We start from the raw sequence: 18,807 nt of genomic DNA on the forward strand, positions 1-18,807 counted from the left end.
AAAAAAAATTAGATCACGTGAATTATGTCTTTATAAAAGCTAAATGGAAACTAATGATTACCTTTAGGAATTGAAGGGTTCTTTGTAAATGAGGCACAAAACTCCCACTTTTCATTAGTTTACTACATGACTTCTACACATGCAGTGCAGAGTACACCAATCTAACCAGTGTGATGGAAACAATAAAGGCTAATCTTTACCTCAAATACAGAAAATCCAATGTAGAGGTTCTGGACCAGGCGTCTATTCCTTTTATCTGGCTTTTGCATGAGAGACACCAGCATGTTGACTTCACCCTGTTTCCCAGCACATTCACTGGATAATTCATCAATCTTGACCCGATACTGTGGATTTGTCCAGAAGCTCTCTGAAAAGCAAAGAAGGAAATCATTTTGGAGTTTTCCATTAATCTATTATTATTATTATTATTATTAAGTAAACCTTAACAAGCAGCTACAAGATGATAGACTGACTCCACAGAAATAAGACACTTTCTCTTCACAGTTCCCAAATTATTGCAATTATATTTAATGGCTCAGTCACACTAGAGTAAAAATAGCACTTCCTTGGCCTTGGCACCTCCAAGGTCATTGGATAGGCCACATGATATGTTAGGAAGTACCCTGTCTCCAAAAAAAATTATCCTCTGACTACAATCACTGCCAGACTCCTGTGCTTATCTCTGGTTACCATTTGATCATATTTATATGTTTTATTGGTATTTTGAAGCATCAAAGTCACTTTGAAGATGATAACTGACTGCTGGTGGTCACAGACCTGTTCCCGTCTTCGAAGGAACCCTTTCAGAGTCAGTGAGATTGTATGGTCAGGATTTTGGTCACACTGTAGTCTACAAAGATTGATTATAGCGCAAAGGAAATAAATGATAGTTGCAATTAGTTTAGAATTGCTAAAAGGCATGTGGTGCTGTGCAAATGGATGTAGCAAAGAGATCATTTATTTCCATAACTAAGGCATTTAATGAGGCTTTAACTTATTAGAGCTTTTGAATATACCAGGGTTCTTCATGCAGCCTCCAGCAGTGGTTCCTGCAACCCATCGACCTTCATAAATGGAGGTTTTCCAGTGACAGGTAGAGTTTCCATCCAGGAAGTCAGGACACATGCAGCAGATGTCGAGCTTTGAATAGGTCTTACAGAAGTCTTTCAGACTCATCCTTGAAAACAGATATAAAGTTAGGTAATAATGAGTTCTGGCAGTTTCGTGATAATGAACGATAACAAAAAATGAACAGAAATATAAAAAGCATGTATTCTGCAACAATTTGTTGATTTAATGGAATCTACACAAAAGCGTAGCAGCTTTTGTTTAGCAGCTTTCACTGGAAGTCAAATTCTAACTCTATAGACTCTTTTGCCCTCGAATAGCTATTCTATTATTTATATTATTCTATTATTCTATTATTCTATTATTCTATTAAACTATGTTCAAAGAAACTAACTATATAATCTAATTTAACTTTTAAGCATTTGAGCATAGAGATGTATAACACAAATACATTTGAGTACTTAGGGTTAGAAAGCATCTTTTTGTTCTTCTTTTGTTTAATTATGGTAAGAACTTATTATTGTGTAACTAATTACTGTGTTGCATTTGTCACATTTTGATTTTTCTTACCAAAACTCGCCGTCATCATAGACTGCTAGGCACATATCTCGATCTTGAGGACTCACAGTTTGCCACAGAGGTGACCTTTTTGGAAATTTTTCAGAGAAGGAAGAGGAGGCATATTAAGAATACAATATTGTCATATTCTAAACTTTTCAAATTTAAGCTCATTCAAGCTACAACTACTCCTCTCTACTTATGTGGATGATGTGTGGGAAATTAGTGACCTTTGCAGTCAACAAAGAGTCTTTCAGAGCTGTCAGGAGACTTTTTCTTCTGCCTCGTGTGCAAGACAGACCTTGTTTCAATAGTTTCAAACAGAGCCATTAGAGAATGCCTCCAAACCACAAACCACACCTAAAATCATCAAGTATTTCAAAATAAGAAACTCTAGAATAAAACCTCCAAGTCCTGTCAAAACTTGCCATCTGTGGGTTTTTTTTCTTCACTTACATAAGAAGTTCATAATTAAGAGATTACGCTGATAAGAAACCAACACAAAAGCTTCTCATGGCTCTGATCCACATATCCTCAGCTATCCTCAGCCCTTCCTTGCATGCCTAAAAATGTATTTATAATAATGCATTTATATAGCGCTTTACAGGGCCCTCAAAGCGCTTTACAATTCCACTATTCATTCACTCACTGGTGGAGGCAAACTACAGTTGTAGCCACAGCTGCCCTGGGGCAGACTGACAGAAGACCAGTAGGTAGGTGAAGTGTCTTGCCCAAGGACACAATGACCGAGACTATCCGAGCCGGGATTCGAACCGGCAGCCTTCCAGTTACAAGACGAACTGCCAACTCTTTGAGCCACGATCGCCCCTTAAGTTTATCACTGAGGAAATTACTAAAACAAAACACACAGGACTTCTTGATACTTCCCTGTGAGCATAATATATATATATATATATATAATGCTATTCCACCACTGCTAAATTATCTCAGTATTTTTTCTCCTGAGGTACAAAACCAGAGAAATGGTGAGTGCAAGATGCTCTAACCGATCACTCCAGTCTCCATTCCACTCTCCGTGGCCCCAGGGATTCCACAAACGCACCAGGTTCACCATCTGCCCTCGGCTAATCATCTGCACACCAAAGGAAACCACATTTGTAGTTTCTTTAATAAAAAAAATACACTGCTTTACAGTAAATGCAAGCTCGGTACCTTTATTACCTTAAAATGAATGAAATTAATTGTTTGCTGAGGTAAACATCATTAGAAACTTAAAAACGTAACTCTTGCTAATAGAACGTTAACAACCACTCTATTTTAGTTTGCTGCATGTTGTATTATCTTTTAAATAAATTCCAGACCTTACCTGTTTAACACCTGTGACAGCGTAAGCATGGCTTTGGACCAGCCCATTTGGTAGTACAATGTTTTCAGTTGTCTCCTACAAAGAATTAACACATGTAAACATTCCAAGTTCAGTTTAAATTAGCACAACTTAAGAAAAATATCATTTTGCTTTTGAGTCTTGCAGGTAATAAATAGTGAACACACAAGAACGAGCTAAGTTGGCTAATTGGCAAATTTTAAATGAAAACAAAATCATATTAGCAAACTTTGGCTTTTCAAAGTAGTAAAGAACCAGTATATTGTTGCTTATGTTAGCATTACTCGTGTGTCAGCAAATTAAATTTCATTTAATAATAATGGATTGGATTTATATAGCGCTTTTCAAGGCACCCAAAGCACTTTACAATGCCACTATTCATTCTCTCTCGCATTCACACACTGGTGGAGGCAAGCTACGGCTGTAGCTTGTTCAGACTGACAGAAGCGAGGCTGCCATATCGCGCCATCCCCCTCTGGCCAACACCAGTAGGCGGTAGGGTAAAAAGTGTCTTGCCCAAGGACACAACGACCAGGACAGAGAGCCCGGGGATCGAACCGGCAACCTTCCGGTTACAGATACGCTTCCCAACCCCCTGAGCCACGGTCGCCCCATGTATTTGCTCATACAGTAGGATATATCAACATTATTTGGAAAACAAACAGCTTCTTAAATTCTTGTGAAGGTTCAAACGGTGCAAGATTATCATACATCATATGAGACGTGCTTCTGCTGGATTAAGTGCTTTCACTCATCATGAGAGTAAACCATCTGGACAGGTATTTCAGAGTCTAATGTATCAGTAGCTCTCTCTGCCTGAAAAGACTTATCCGTGTAGTTACTGTTTGAGAGGCCAAACAAGATCCTGTGGAGCCACTTATGGGTCATTAATTAATTAAAATAAACTACATGATGAAAAAGGTGAAGATTCTTTCATACAAACAGAAATGCAACCCACAAAGTATTGGTACTGTTCTGCTGTAATTTAAGGTATTTAGAAAGATACTACATGCAAAACACTGATTATACTTTAATTTGAATTCTGATAAAAAATATCTCTAAAAACATGATCGTCAAAAACATTTACCAGTGTTTTCTTTTCACAACATACTATGGCTCTGAGAGTGGTTCACTCTTGCATTAACATGTACGGGATTTTCTTCATTCTATTAAACTGTACTGCTTTCTAGGTATTGCGCTTAACTTCAGGGAAACAGGGCGGTGCTGTTTACTTTAATGTGACAGGTAGATTTCCAGCCGCTGTGAATGGGGGAGTTATCAAACCACTGGAACAATCCCAACACAGTGTTTTTATTTTTCTGCTGGGAGAAGATAACTCTGAGCTAAGAGCTATTATTCTGAAGGTTCTTTTTTTATCACCCGATCTTTCAGTCAGACAGACACCCCTGACTGTTTTCAAAACAAAGATTACAAGGCAGCATGTTGCTTTATGTGGTGTAAATCAATGCTTACACCCTGTGGTGTCCCACAACCCATCAGTGACTTGGATTGACCAGCTCGACACATCATTTCCCACAGGTCTGGAGGGGGCTTTGACAGATCAATATAAATGTGGACCCCACCAGTGAAGTCTACCAATGCCTCAGCAGGAGTTCCAGCATTCATATCTGTGTAGGAACCACACACCCTGAAAAAAAGTGGATATATTGTTATTTTTACTGACAAATAACTCCCACAAAGAGCACTGTAAACTGAGAAATAACACAGGGTTTTTACATACTTTGCATAGGCTTTTTCCAGCAAAGCTGGCCAAAATTCAGTTGGATCTCTGGAGTGGACAAAAATGAGTCTGCCATCAATTGTTGGTAGTTTGTCATCAATGATGACATCCACCCATTTTCCAAATCTCCAGAACTAAGCAGTTGAGAGAGAAGAGAAAGCGAAAAGGTTTTATGCACTGTTTAATGCAACCTGCTTTTAGATATTTATCTTTGGCAATGGCAGAATATCAAAACAAAAGACTCGTAATATTTCAAGTAATTCCTTAAACAACTTTAAAATGTACAGACAACATTTTACCACTGACTTTTTCAATGGTATGAATGATATTATGGTACTGTATATACCCTGAAGTGGAACAGTCCACAGTAATCCTCGTGAAAGTTTTGCTCAAGTGGAACAACTTGTCCAAAGATGTGATTCTGAAATGTCAGAGCTCCAATAGAGGCAATAAACCAGCAGTTTTCTGTAAAAATATGTAGTTGAGTTGTCAGAATGATTTACTGTGCAGATATCGCAGTAGTAATTGTGCTGATTATGGTTAGATTGACACGAAGAAGTGAAAGAATAAGTATACTTACTAACCCAACCTTGACCAAAGTCGAACCTGGACACCCCGTCAGCAACAAACGATGGATTTGGAACAATTTTCTGAAATAACAAAACAAACTCTTATCTTTATGGATTATTGTTATTATTTCTTTATTATTATCATCATTATTATTATTGGGCTTACTGCAACAAAAGTTATAGAAGTTAAAGAAACATTAACAATCATTTGGCAAATTAACAGTTGGTGTTTCATAGAGTTTTGTCTTTGTTTCCCTTGAAGAAATACTTCATGCAGCTAAAATGTGCATCCTCGTTTGTGGTTGGTAAAGCATTCAGGCACACCATGAAACAAAGGTTCCAATAACCCAACGTACAAATGAATTAGCAGATTTCTATGCTTCATGAAGAGCATTAACTATCTAAATTTGTAGATTGTTAGAGCATCGGCGTGGTGGGGGTATGGCCTTCGGCTCCACTGCAGAGGAGCTGCAGAGCTGGACCGATTGGTGTGATCAGTTACACTGGCACTGCCCACCAAACCCAATGCCCCACCACTCCTCTGCAGCAGAGCCACAGACCACACCCTCTCCTCAAACAGCTTTCATGATTATATGTACTTGCATTTGGGGTTTTCAGCCAATGCAACACTCACCCCTGGTCTCAGCCACACCACTCGGTCAAGGTCAGAAGGCGTCAGTATCCCATTGCCGATTGAATTTCTGTCAGGGGGAAACATCTCATCGATGTACCTTAGATGTTGGATGAGACAGTACTGTTTCAGCTGGTGGAAGTCTTGGTTTAGGAACCTCTCGGGGTTGGTGACAGTCCCGTAGCCATTTTTCATGTGGCGTGCACTGATGATGTTCATGCACACACCTGGAGGAGGCATAGCTGCAGGGTTTGAAAGCTGTTGAAAACAAACATTAAGTGTAAAGATTAGCTTTAATTCTCATTACACAAACTCGTTTTTCTTCTTCGATGTGCCCAAAGGACATCACTAAGTAGGTGTACTCCTTTACACAACAGTCTTTTACATAAGACTGTAAAGTATTTTTCAGCGTTAATAATGTAACAATACCAACACCACATAACTGTTACAAAAAGAGGTAAAAAAAAAAGTGCAAGCCAAGCTGCTTAAGAATGTTTACAGTACGAGTACAGTACCTTGCCTTACCTCAAAAAGCTAGACAGCAGTGACTGTGGGTGGAGAGAAACTCTGCTGTTTTTATCATACCTGTAAATGCCCGAGGCTACTTCTGTCAGCACGTGATCGTAATTCAATAAGCCCTCCCTGATCTGTTTTTTTTTACTGGTACAGCTGTCTGTTGTTCACAAACGGAGAGAAGAATAGAAGAAATGCAGACATTTACATGATTAAAAGCTTCCAAGTCAGTCAACTCTGCAAATATGCAAGTATCAAGTCACAAAGCATGAGCTGCCCAAGAATGATTAATGATAAATGCAAAACCTAATACGGCAAAGATGGGAAAATAGCTCGGTTTTGAATCCAGGGTTTGAGTTTTTGTGAGTTCATGGTTGCTTTTGTTTTGAATGATTCAAATATAAATCCACTTTTCACATAGTCTTTATGAAAAAAGATAACTAGCACATTCAAATCACCTTAAAACGTTGTCTAAACAAAGTAATTTGACTGTTTTTTTGAGAGTCAAAATGTAGAAAGCAGATGTCGTCTGTTGTGCATCTGCCTTTGTGTTTTTAAGGTGTAGTTTCAGGGTGGAGCTCTCATGACAGACAGGTAACAGATTCCCTGTATTAAAGTCCAAAGATGACATTTTTAAACATGTTTTAAAATATGGGAGATTATAGTTGTTCTTTGCATGCTACCGTGCAGATGGTAGCACGCAAATGTACCCATCTCACATTAAAATAAATTATAACACATAATTAACATGTGAATTAATTCTTTTGATAATATTCAATATGAGTTAGTAAATACTTCTTATTCTATACCACAAAAATTCAATTATGACTTGAATTAAATTGTGAATGGATTGACAGATAATACACAGACCAATAGTAGCTGTATCTCAGCCTATATAATATTTCATTACCCTTTGAATTAACTTTGCTCATTAAAGTAGGCTGACGCTGCCCTTCTGGACTCAAGAAACTATTTTTAACCATATTTTTTCACTTTCTTTTTGAAAAAAGGTTAACTATAAATACAATATTGGTTCCTTTAGTAACTTCAGTCACAGAGAGTTCAGCTTGACTTGCCAGTGTAATGTCAGTTCAGTTGTTAAATTTGACCTATTAACTAAACAAGGCTTAGCAGCACCAGAAAGCAACTGTGTGCCTGCTATTGTTTACACAGTGAATAATCATTAAGTCTAACGCTAATGGTGGCAGGTGTGTCATGGTAGTTGGCACACACCTTACATTAGCCTGGGATACGTCCAAGCCATGTGCTCAATTTATAAATTTCATGCTGCTGTTTAGGGCAGGACACTTTGCTTCAAACGTCTATATTTCATAGGATGTTTGTTCTAAAGCGACACATACGCTGACAGTTTACTGACCATGTGACTCCCAGTAACAGGTCTTATTAGGGGTTTTCTTTGTATGTTTGCTTAAAGGTAATTAACTAAGTAAATTGGGTCAGACGGGGTAAAGTGGCTCTTTGTCTGACAGGTGTGTGGGCACAAATTTGGTTTAGGATGGCTGTCACACAAATATAATATATGGGCTTTGTTTTAAGAAACAAAGAATGATTTCTTAAATGTGTTCAGCACGTCACTGAGTCTGCTGAGATCATCTCAAAATGGTGACTAATGTTGATTTTTTTTTATGGCAACAGTTATTTATCAACTATAGAACTTTTGAGGTTCACACAAAGATATAAAAAACAGATTTCAGTCACACTGTGAGGACTGCAAATACTGGAAGCCAACAAGAACCACAGCCATAGTGAGCAGGAGATGCTCTGTATCTCATTGTACATCTGTCTAGTGACAATAAAGGCACTCTATTCTATTCTATTCTACTCTACTGCAAGCAGTGAGTACTTTCAATTTTACTGCTGACAGGCTAACCATTAACAGCAACTGCTGTTCTCTAAACGTGAAAGTGGATACCATAAACACATAAACGTATAAGACTATGATACACATAAATATGGGCTAGTGGAGGGTCACTTGAATGAAGTGAAACTCTCTTTAGGTCCTCTCTCTGTTGGTCATACAGTAGCTTGCAGGAAGTAGATTACTATGAGCTACAGGTCAGCACAGGCGTGGTTTGTTCAAAGGTGATTTTCATATCTGTGTTAGAAACATAAGGACGGCGTGCACAGCCTCAGGTGCTTAAATGCACAGTCGAAGCTACTTGGTTCTCACCCACCGGTTCACCGCGACGCAACTACACCTTTTTCTGCACAGCTTTTCACTTTTGAGTAAGTGAGGTAAGACCTGCTTTTAAAACTTTAAACCAGATGATCCTTAATTTGCATTTGTATCAGTGTGGTCCTTCCTGCTGCTGTGAATGCAAACTATGGGCTTTGTAAGTTCAAATGTTATTACTGGTGCAGTTTGTTAGGTGGCGGCTGTGTGCGGACAGGGATAGGACCCAAGGTGCAGACTCCGGAGACAGTCGTGAACTCAAAATGGCTTTAATGTGATACTCAAAATATAACATAACTGGAAAAACTCAAAATAAACTTAAACTGGAGGAATGACAGAACACACAGCAAGGTAAACAGTAGATTGCGACACGGACACAGAGAAACACAGGGCTTAAATACACAGAAGGAGCAATCAGGGAATGAACACACTGAGATAAGACAGAGACCTTCAAAGTAAAACAGGAAACACATAACACAGACTCACATGCAGGCACTACAGAGGGAACAGAGATGTGGGACCAGGGCAGACACAAACACTGACTGAACACGGGGATATAGGAACTAAGGATACACAGAGACGCGAACTAGACAAGGGGATACAGGTGATAGGAAGACAGAGCAACTAAAGAAGACAGAGACATAAACCATAAGACAGAACTCAAAGAAACCAAAGACTAGAAAGTATAAATAATATAATAAACTCAAAAACCCTGGGTCAACGACCCAGGCATCCTAACACAGTTGACCTTACAAGGTATTGTTTATGCATGAAGATATTATATTTTTAAGACTATCATAAAAAAAGTGTTTATAGCAGAATTTGTTTACATTATTAGACACTAACAAAAGAGAAGCCCCTGAAAAAGAATGAATGTTAAAGGTATACTTTAAAATTTTTCCATTCAGGGTGCAAATAAGGTCCAACATAATGAAAACCTTTACATTTTACATATATTTTTAATGTTTGGAACAATATAACATAATAATTAATATAAAAGCCTTTAATCTTGTTTTCCTGACAAAAAAGTTCTCAAAAATGCCTAATTATTATTAGTATTATAATGTTAATAATAATCTTGTTGTAAACTATGTTTCATAATAGTTGGGCGAACCGCAATTTGCAATAATTTCACATGAACTATCTAAAGTTTGAACTCATTTTTGCTCTTTTTCAGCGAGCTGCAAATATGATTTTATGCACCATAATGGAATTATCTTTTTCCATCATACTGTAGCTCATTATATTTATTTAAAATATGTATCATTTCTGTCATGACTTCCCATTTTGAAATGCCATTCCTACACCCTTGATCTATACCCAACCTAAATAGGTAGTGCTGCGTTCTTTGATCTCTTATATTTTCTGGATTTTTAATGCAAAATTCTTGTAAACAGTTCAAAAACTGCAGTGATGCCTCCTCCCGGTGTATGCTTGAACATCATAGAGGCCCGCTACAAGAAGGACGGTTTCGGAAAATTCACCAAGCCCCAGAAGTTCTTGGGCCAAGACTACGAGCAGTTGAAACAGTACTGCCTCACAAGAGGAGTAAGCTTCATTGATGAGACATTTCTACCTGACAGAAGGTCCATTGGTCAAGAGATACTACGCCATGGCATACTGAGCCCTTCTGAACTGGCCTGTGTGGAGTGGCGGCGACCAGCAGTGAGTGTAATTTTGTAAAGCTAAACTGCTCAGCTGATTATAAAAAGAGCAATTCAGTTTTAGTACTTTCACTGCATTTAGATTGAGTCTCACTACACAAAGAATTTCTTATTCTAAGGTTCAAAAACAGCACAGTCAGGTTTCTGGTTTAGTTTGTCAGAGCTCGACACAGATATTTGATACACTGCAGCTTTAAGTACAAGTAATACCTTCTCTTATACTTTCCAAAAACAGATTTCAGGTATGCTTTTTTGTTTGGTTCAACGAAACAACAGTCTTCAACATGCTATTGTGACTCTTAAAATAATTGAAAGATTATTTCAGTGTGGATGAATAAATGCACATTTTTGTGAAGGATACACTAAAAGAAATGTGCATCCTTTCCTTTAACACTTCCAGAACTTTACTTCCTGATCAGCACTCTCCCTTTTTCAGGAAATTGTTCGTTTTCCAGTCTTAGTACTTGACGGAGTCTCCAGGTTTGATTTTGGTCAAGGGAAACTAGGTAGGGAAATGTCTTCATGAATATATTTATTGTTCTCCTCACCTGATTTCCTGTGGTAACCCTGAGAATATTTTTGAACAGGAAACTGCTGGTTTCTTGCGTCAATCGGAGCGCTGACGTTCCAGAAATCCATTTTCGAAGAAGTTGTCCCGCTTGAACAAAGATTTGATGAGAACTACTGTGGGATTTTTCACTTCAGGGTAAACACCAACATATAACAACACAAATTATTTTTATTGATCACTACTTGTGTTCAATAAAAACACACCTGTCAAAAATACTTAGTGATTTATTTATTTATTTTTGAGATGTTCCTTTTTGTTTGTATTTTAACCACAGCAGAATAAACTAGCTAAAAAGCATGTGCTATGGGTTTTAAATTTTTTTTACTGCTTATATTTTATTTTAACACATTTTCATGTTGAAACTAAACTGTGTGTAACGTAAATGCAGAATCCTGCAACTTTTAGGGTCACAGGAGAGGAAATAAATTGCTGGATATGCATTTTCCTAAATATCAGATTGGCCTAAAAGGGAACAAAATTCCTGGCCCAAATCATCTTTTCATCTATCATCACTTTTACAGACCGAGGTCGAGCGCCAACACGCTACAAGACATTTTTTTTTTTTTAAATAATAAATCAAGAGTGACATGCTAGATTCTTTTTCCCCCCAGTTCTGGAGATTTGGGCAGTGGGAGGATGTGGTCATTGATGACAAACTACCAACAATCAATGGCAGACTAATCTTTGTTCATTCCAAAAACCAAAATGAGTTCTGGCCTGCTCTCCTGGAGAAAGCCTATGCTAAGTATGCAATCTTAATCTTAGACATAATGAGAGTTGAAGGTATGATTTCTCTAAATATTAAAAAAACTGTATTATCCTGTCAGGGTTTGTGGTTCCTACTCCGACATGATTGCTGGAACTCCTTCAGAGGCTATGATGGACTTCACCGGTGGCGTCCACATTAACATCGAGCTGTCACAACCGAGTCCAAGCCTGTGGGGGCTGATCTGCAGAGCTGGCAAATCAAACACACTGATGGGCAGTGGTACACCTCCCAGGGTAAGTAGAACTACACCACACAGAAGCACCAGCATTGGCTTAATGTCCCTGATACTACTGCTGCCCTATACTCACTCATACAGGACTTGTTTTTATACTTTCATTTTGATCTCACTAAACACCTATAAAGTTTTATAACTGTATCCGGCGCAGTTTTGGTATCATTTTGTCAGAATCTACCTAGAGACAGAGGTTTAAACATCTGCCAAAGCAGCTAAAAAGACCTTAGTCATGGTTATAAGCTTTTATTACAGTCACTTTATAAATGCCGCTATAAAACGACTGTTTGTAACACTTATAACATGGTCTTGACATTACCCAAGGATAAAGTTCATTGGCAAGGCAGGGATGGCTCTGTGTGTGCTATAGACAGAGAATCAAGACTCAAATGCTGGAAAACCTTTGCTTACATGAGCCAGTTTGATATAAATGAATGGGTCCTGTTTTAAGACACCAAAGCTGCTTTTGTTCAGTTATTGTGCGTACTCATGCCAGTCTGACATTTAGTATATATTTAACTCTGCAAGGAAATAACATTTTGAAAAACATCTGAGCAAAATAGTGTCGAATTTAGCCACAAGCAAACAATTTCACAGTCACTTGCACACGTAAAATGATTTATTGGCTTCATCATCATCAATAGAAGTTGATGTTCTTAATGTATAATATTCTGCTTTACTAGTGGCAAATGCTTTTGTCTTGTAGGAGACATCTGGTAACGAAATATTACCAAATGGACTGGTTGCAGGCCATGCATACACTGTGACAGGTATCAAAGAGGTAAAGATTTGTACTGGAAATAGAAAAAAAAATCAAATGATACTTAAAATTAACAAAAAAAAATGGTGGTTTGCGGTCAGATGATGAGTCGAGGAAAAATCGTATACCTTGTGCGTTTGTGGAATCCCTGGGGTAAAGGAGAGTGGAAAGGAGACTGGAGTGATCGGTAAGTCAGACTCACACTCATGGCTCTCAACTTAAAAGATGGAAAGCAAATCAATGTCAAAACCTATGTGGTAGCCTTCTATCTAGTGTAAAGATTATATTTCAAGTATGGCTGTGGACGCATGCAGGAGAGCTTTTCTGAACTCCCTTTGAATATTCAAAAGAATTTTGAAAAGCTGTCTCTTTGTCTAAATAAAATGACAAATTTTCTTTGAGGTCTCCTCTGTGGCAAACTGTGAGTCCTGAAGACCGTGAAATGTGCCTTTCAGTGGCTGATGATGGAGAGTTTTGGTAAGAAAACTTGTGAAATTAAAAAACAAAAAATCAAACACAAAATACAAACACTTTTTGCATTGTACCCTAACAGCCCATCCAGATGTAAAACAAGTAATCTCAAAATTCATCTGATTTTTACAGGATGACCTTTGAAGATTTCTGTAAGTTCTACGCAGATATTGACATCTGCGGGCTGTCTCCTGACTTCTTTAATGAAAGTGACTCTAGTCAGTGGACGACCTCTGTGTATGAGGGCCGATGGGTTGCAGGAACCACTGCTGGAGGTTGCCTTAATTACAGAGGTATTAAATCTCATTGCAAATGCGTTGAAACATTAAATACATACAGTATCAGTTGAAAGTTTTAGAACACCCCAATTTTATTTATTTTTTGTGAAAATTATGCATTTTACTGTCTCATTGCACTCTGAAATGAAAACATTGTTCAAATAAGCAGTTGGAGTTAAAAAAATAAATCATGGAATCAATTTAGAGACCAAAATGTACTATCAACTTTGACTCTTCAAAGTAGCCACCGTTGGCAGATACAAAGCGCTTTGAGTGCTCCAGGAGAGAAAAGCTCTATATAAGAATCAGTCCAATAACCATTTACCATAGAACAGCTGGACACACCTGTGTCATTCGTTCTACAATAGAAATCAAATATTATTCTGAAAGTTCTTCCCATATCTGTTGCAGAAGTTCCCATAAATGTGTGGCACTTGTAGGTTGCTTTGCTCTTCACTCTTCTGTCCAGTTCATCCCAAACCAGCTCGATGGGATTTAATTCTGGAGACTGTCCTGGACACTCCATGTTTTCAAGCTTATCTTGTTCTTTTTTTCCTGAGGTAGTTGTGGCATAGCTTGGATTTATGTTTTGGTTCATTATCTTGCTGTAGGATGAACACCTGAACAACTAGGTGCATACTAGAGGGTATTGCATGGCGCTGCAGATTGCTTTGGTAGCTGTTTTGGTTTAGGGTGCCTCTCACTATGTACAAGTCACCCACCCTGGATCCAGCAAAACAGCCTGAGACCATCACACTTCCTCTTCCATGTTTGACAGTTGATGCCACACACTGTGGAACCATTCTTCCCCTACTTGAGTACAAAGATCCTGCATGGTGAACCGAAGAGTTCAAATTTTGATTCATCAGTCCACAATACCTTTCTTCCAGTCTTCAGTAGTCCAGTGGCGATGTTTCATGGCCCAGGCAAGCCTCTTTGTCTTATTCTGATGTCTTAGCATTGTCCTGTCAAACCTGCAGCTCGAAGTCTTCTCTTCACAGTTGAAACTGAGACTTGCTTACTATGACCACTATTAAACTGTGCTTGAAGCTGTTGTCCTGTGAGCCGCGTAGTTTCTCAGAAACGTGTCCTCTGAGTTATTTGAGGTGGCTGTAGCTCAGGTGGCAGAGCAGGTCAGCCACTAATCAGAAGGTCCGTGGTTCAATCCCAGGCTGCATGCCAAATATCCTTGGGCAAGATACTAACCCCATGTTTGCCTACTGGTGGTGGTCAGAGGGCCCGGTGGCGCCTGTGTCCGGCAGCCTTGCCTCTGTCAGTGCGCCCCAGGGCAGCTGTGGCTACAATGTAGCTTGCTATCGCCAGTGTGTGAATGGGTGAATGACTGAATGTAGTGTAAAGCGCTTTGGGGTCCTATGGACTAGAAAAGCGCTATACAAATGCAGGCCATTTACCATTTGTGGCTTTGGGTCTGCCAGACCTCTTCCTGTCAGAGTTTGCTCCAGTTTCTGAGTGCCTTTTGATGGGGAAGAAAACAGTACTCACTGTCATGAAATGTTTCTCCGACTGAAAACGCTTCGTCCAGATGAACAGAATCAATTTTTCAGGATACATTTTTAAGCGTTATGATGGTCTGTCTCACTTCCATTGTTAATTGCATTTTTCTGGCCATTTTTGTAGCAACACAGTGCTTTCTGCAGTACGGTACTGTTCAACTGATCACAAGGGTATGGTACCACAGTGTGTTTCATACTGCTTTTATGCAGACAGAGGGGGTTGGAAGGAATCCAGAAAAGTTGGAACCCATGTAGGAATCAGTAATTGAAGTTTTCAAAGCTTGATCAACCTCCATTGTCCCAGCACAGCTTTTAATTGCTAACCCATTTTGTGTTCCATGAAAAAGGTCTTTGTGTATAATTCCAAAAATGTACATTAATTTGTACATTAACCACGCCATTTAAAAAAAAATCTTATTTATTTATCTTTTTTATCTCCGGTAGTTCACTTACCTTTGTACCATTTCAAGCTATTCACTGGACTTGAATGACTTGAATTGCAATAAATAATTGGGAAAATTGGGATGTTCTAAAACTTTTGACCGAGAGTGTATACTAGAAAGAATGTACCGAAATAAGCACAAATTGGTAAAGCACGAACACATACATGTAGTGTTTGTGTGATTTTAATATTTAACAGATTCACATTTAAGATTTTTATGAACCTCGGTTTCTTTATCCATCTTATTATATCTGATGAAATAGACAATTAAAAGAGATAAAAGAGTCCTGAAGGTCATAGGTGCTATGTAGGAATTTATTTCAGCAATTATTAAATAAGATTATTCTTTTAGTCTTGATGCGGACCCTAAAATTAACAATGGGTCCAATAGGGCAACAAGTTCTTTAGTTAGTGTAGTTAGTATTAAGGTCATTGCTTAATTTTTTTTAGTTTAACATAACTCTGTTATGTTAAACTAAAAAAAATGTGAATGCAAATTTCAGCTATTTTTTCCAAGTATTGTAGGTATTAAAATTCTGTAACCAGTAGTAAAAAATATGTTACAATATTAAAAGCCCAAATATGGTAACATAGTTTTTTCTTGTGAATGGAAAGAATAAGTTGGACATCCATAACAATACAGACCCATAAACAGAGTTGTAAAGTCTTTTCCACAGTATATTATCTATATAGCTCATTTAATTGCATGACTTTGTCATTTATTAAACAAAAGTTCAGTGAACCTTTCACCCACCTGACCTGGACTATTTAACCAGCCTTGCTTTCAGGTTCATTTTTGAACTTTCATTTTTTTGTGTCCAGCAAATAAACCATGTTTTTTATTTGCTTTCTAGACAGTTTCTGGACTAATCCACAGTGTCGTTTCAAAATTTGCGGTGGATACTCAGAGAAAGACGGTGATAAAAACATAATGGTGTCTCTCATGCAAAAGCCCGAAAAAAGGAACAGACACCTGGCGCAAAACCTCCACATTGGGTTTTTCATATTTGAGGTAAACATTACTCTTTGCTGCCTAATATGGAAATGTCATGACACTTTTATGTTTTGAATCGTTTCCAAGTTGCAAAGGTATTGCACATCAGGATGGTGATAAGGATAACCTCAACTTGAAGGTTACACTGCTATTCCTTCAATGATTAAACCTTTGGCTCAGTTGTCATCATCTTTGAAGAGCATATCATTATTAGTAAAAGATGCATACAGATTTCATTAGGGTTGTATTCTGACACTAACTGAGTATATTTCTTATTCTGAACATGAACCAACTTGCACTGATTTCCTTCAAGGTGACTGAAAAAGTAAGAAACAGTTTGTATCCAGTTCCCATTTACAGATACAGCAGTCCCACTTTAAATGGTGTAAGATAACTGACATATCTACCTGCTATTTCAGTATAAGACACAGAGAGGGAAGTTTACAGAGGAGTTCTTCAAATCCCGGGCACCTGTTGCCCAAACTAAAACCTACCTGAATGCCCGTGAGGTGATGGAGTTCTTTATGTTAAAGCATGGGGAATACTTGATTGTGCCATCCACCTTCAATCCCAACGAGACAGCCTCCTTTATCCTGACCATCCACGCAAAATCAGAGACCAACTGCTAGTATGCACGCTCATTGTTTGTGCAAACACAACATTGCTAAATTGGAACAATCTGCATGAGATATATGCAAAACAGACCAGAACAAATAAATTGTGATTTTTTTCTTTCTCTGCAGTGATAATTCTGGTGATCATAAACATGAGCTTGATGAGAAGGTGGGTGTTCAACAATAAATCACGTCTGGTTGCGGTTGTGTTATATGCTAAATGATATGTAAATAGCTTTTTGTTTAACACAGAATTTAATTTCTCTGTTTCAGGTCAAGGTAAAAAATCAACAAGATGATGAACAAAGGAGAGAGTTTTTCCATAAACACTCTGACAAGGTAACTTCCTGTTATTTTCTCACGAGCATACTTGACACTGTTGAGTTTACTATTTCTCTTATATAGACTGAGTTTTATCACACAGTGGAAACTTTTGTTTGTTTGATAAGATTTTTTTCATCCTTATCTAAAACTTATCTGTGAGAGGTTTGACTAACTATTATACTTCAGTGCACAAAATAAAACTGTTTGACTTCTGTATACAATGAACATAAAACGTGCTAACGCGAAAGTTTAAATGCATTTCGTTACATTTGTTCTCAACTAAAAAAATCCACAACAGAACATCAGTTGTGTATAAAAGTGAGAAATTTTAAAGTGAAAGCTTAATCATCCTGATTAATTTTTTGGCTACTTTGAAGATGCACTTGTGGTTTAGTTGTCTTCTCACTGTTGGTTATTTAGTAGCAATTTAAGCTAGGATCAAAATATGCATATCTTGTATGACACATCATTATTGGGTCAGTAGGGTGAAGAAAGCTTAACTTACTGAAGAACTAAGTTGATATAAATAAGACAGAAATAAAATATGAAAATGGAAAAAGACTGTTTAAATATTAGCATTGTATAGCTCTAAATTACACATTTCTTTAAGACAAGTTCAGTGTCCATAGTAATAAAACCAAGGTATTTATAGACAAACTTTTTCTAATTTAGCATCCTATGAATAGTAGCAATATTTAACTGGCTAAGTAATGTTAGCCAGCTTTATTGGAAACATTTTTTTTTTTTAAAAAAGGGTTTTAATCTGAGTTCAACTCTTTTTTGAAAGCACTTAGATGTTTCCAGACACGACAAAAATCAATGTGTAACTCACTTAATTATGAGAACTGTGAATAACAGTGGCCCTAGAATTGCACCCACATGCTGAACTAATAGCCATGCATTACTTCAGTGCTAATCATCAAAATATGTATCCACCTTTTCCATCTAAAATAATTATTTCTGGGCAACTTGAAATAACTGGATTACAACTCGTAATATTTAGCTTGATGGGTTAGAGTTTTGCTAAAGCTAGCAAAGATTTTGTATTGTAAAAGAGAAATTACAGCAATACACAAATTAGTCAGAGTGTGTGTTTGCTAGTGTGTGTGGACAGTTTAATTTGGACGTTAACAAGTGACCGAGGCTCATAAACAGAAGTATAAGAGAAATCCTGTTTTCGTTTCCAGTATGAAGAAGTGGATGCTGAGCAGCTTCAGAGGCTTCTAAATGAAAACATCCTAAAAGGTTTGGACTTCAAGAGACTACAGCTTAAGAGCTCAAGACCTATAGTTATACTGTATATTGCTGAAATATATATTTCTGTTTCATTTAGGAGACCTGAAATCTGGAGGCTTCAGTATTGACGCCTGTCGCAGCATGGTTGCATTAATGGATGTATCCTGTTGTGGTGCATGTGACATTTGTCATAGTCACTCAGACAATGCAAATAATAGATTTACATGTTCTCCATGATCTGTCAACTGATCACCACCTGGTGGTGAGTTGGATCAGGTGGCGGGGGAGGACGCTGGACAGACCTGGTGCACCTAAACGC

The 18,807-nt window shown here is 37.8% G+C and overlaps 2 protein-coding genes across 2 annotated transcripts in view; one reads left to right on the plus strand and one right to left on the minus strand.

Moving 5' to 3' along the window:
- The window catches only part of LOC102199756 (calpain-3-like), a 13,336-nt gene extending 6,874 nt beyond the window's left edge, over nt 1-6,462 (minus strand). The window contains exons 1-11 of the mRNA XM_005739024.2: nt 6,438-6,462; nt 5,916-6,170; nt 5,293-5,362; nt 5,059-5,177; nt 4,713-4,846; nt 4,445-4,619; nt 2,954-3,028; nt 2,634-2,719; nt 1,639-1,713; nt 1,017-1,177; nt 167-367 (exon numbers count right to left, since the gene is read on the minus strand). Of these exons, the coding sequence (XP_005739081.1) occupies nt 167-367; nt 1,017-1,177; nt 1,639-1,713; nt 2,634-2,719; nt 2,954-3,028; nt 4,445-4,619; nt 4,713-4,846; nt 5,059-5,177; nt 5,293-5,362; nt 5,916-6,152 (1,333 nt within the window). The 5' untranslated portion in view covers nt 6,153-6,170; nt 6,438-6,462. The remainder of the gene's footprint in view (nt 1-166; nt 368-1,016; nt 1,178-1,638; nt 1,714-2,633; nt 2,720-2,953; nt 3,029-4,444; nt 4,620-4,712; nt 4,847-5,058; nt 5,178-5,292; nt 5,363-5,915; nt 6,171-6,437) is intronic.
- Nucleotides 6,463-10,032: 3,570 nt separating this feature from the next.
- The window catches only part of LOC102200027 (calpain-1 catalytic subunit-like), a 21,443-nt gene continuing 12,668 nt past the window's right edge, over nt 10,033-18,807 (plus strand). Inside the window, exons 1-15 of the mRNA XM_013912364.1 lie at nt 10,033-10,284; nt 10,720-10,789; nt 10,871-10,989; nt 11,466-11,599; nt 11,682-11,856; nt 12,565-12,636; nt 12,717-12,802; nt 13,018-13,092; nt 13,219-13,379; nt 16,175-16,332; nt 16,734-16,942; nt 17,058-17,097; nt 17,202-17,207; nt 18,440-18,497; nt 18,586-18,647. Coding sequence (XP_013767818.1) covers nt 10,033-10,284; nt 10,720-10,789; nt 10,871-10,989; nt 11,466-11,599; nt 11,682-11,856; nt 12,565-12,636; nt 12,717-12,802; nt 13,018-13,092; nt 13,219-13,379; nt 16,175-16,332; nt 16,734-16,942; nt 17,058-17,097; nt 17,202-17,207; nt 18,440-18,497; nt 18,586-18,647 — 1,677 coding nt within the window. The remainder of the gene's footprint in view (nt 10,285-10,719; nt 10,790-10,870; nt 10,990-11,465; nt 11,600-11,681; nt 11,857-12,564; nt 12,637-12,716; nt 12,803-13,017; nt 13,093-13,218; nt 13,380-16,174; nt 16,333-16,733; nt 16,943-17,057; nt 17,098-17,201; nt 17,208-18,439; nt 18,498-18,585; nt 18,648-18,807) is intronic.

Source organism: Pundamilia nyererei, unplaced genomic scaffold, assembly GCF_000239375.1.
Source record: "Pundamilia nyererei isolate P.nyererei 1_Seehausen unplaced genomic scaffold, PunNye1.0 scaffold00088, whole genome shotgun sequence".
NCBI classification, from domain to species: Eukaryota; Metazoa; Chordata; class Actinopteri; order Cichliformes; family Cichlidae; genus Pundamilia; species Pundamilia nyererei.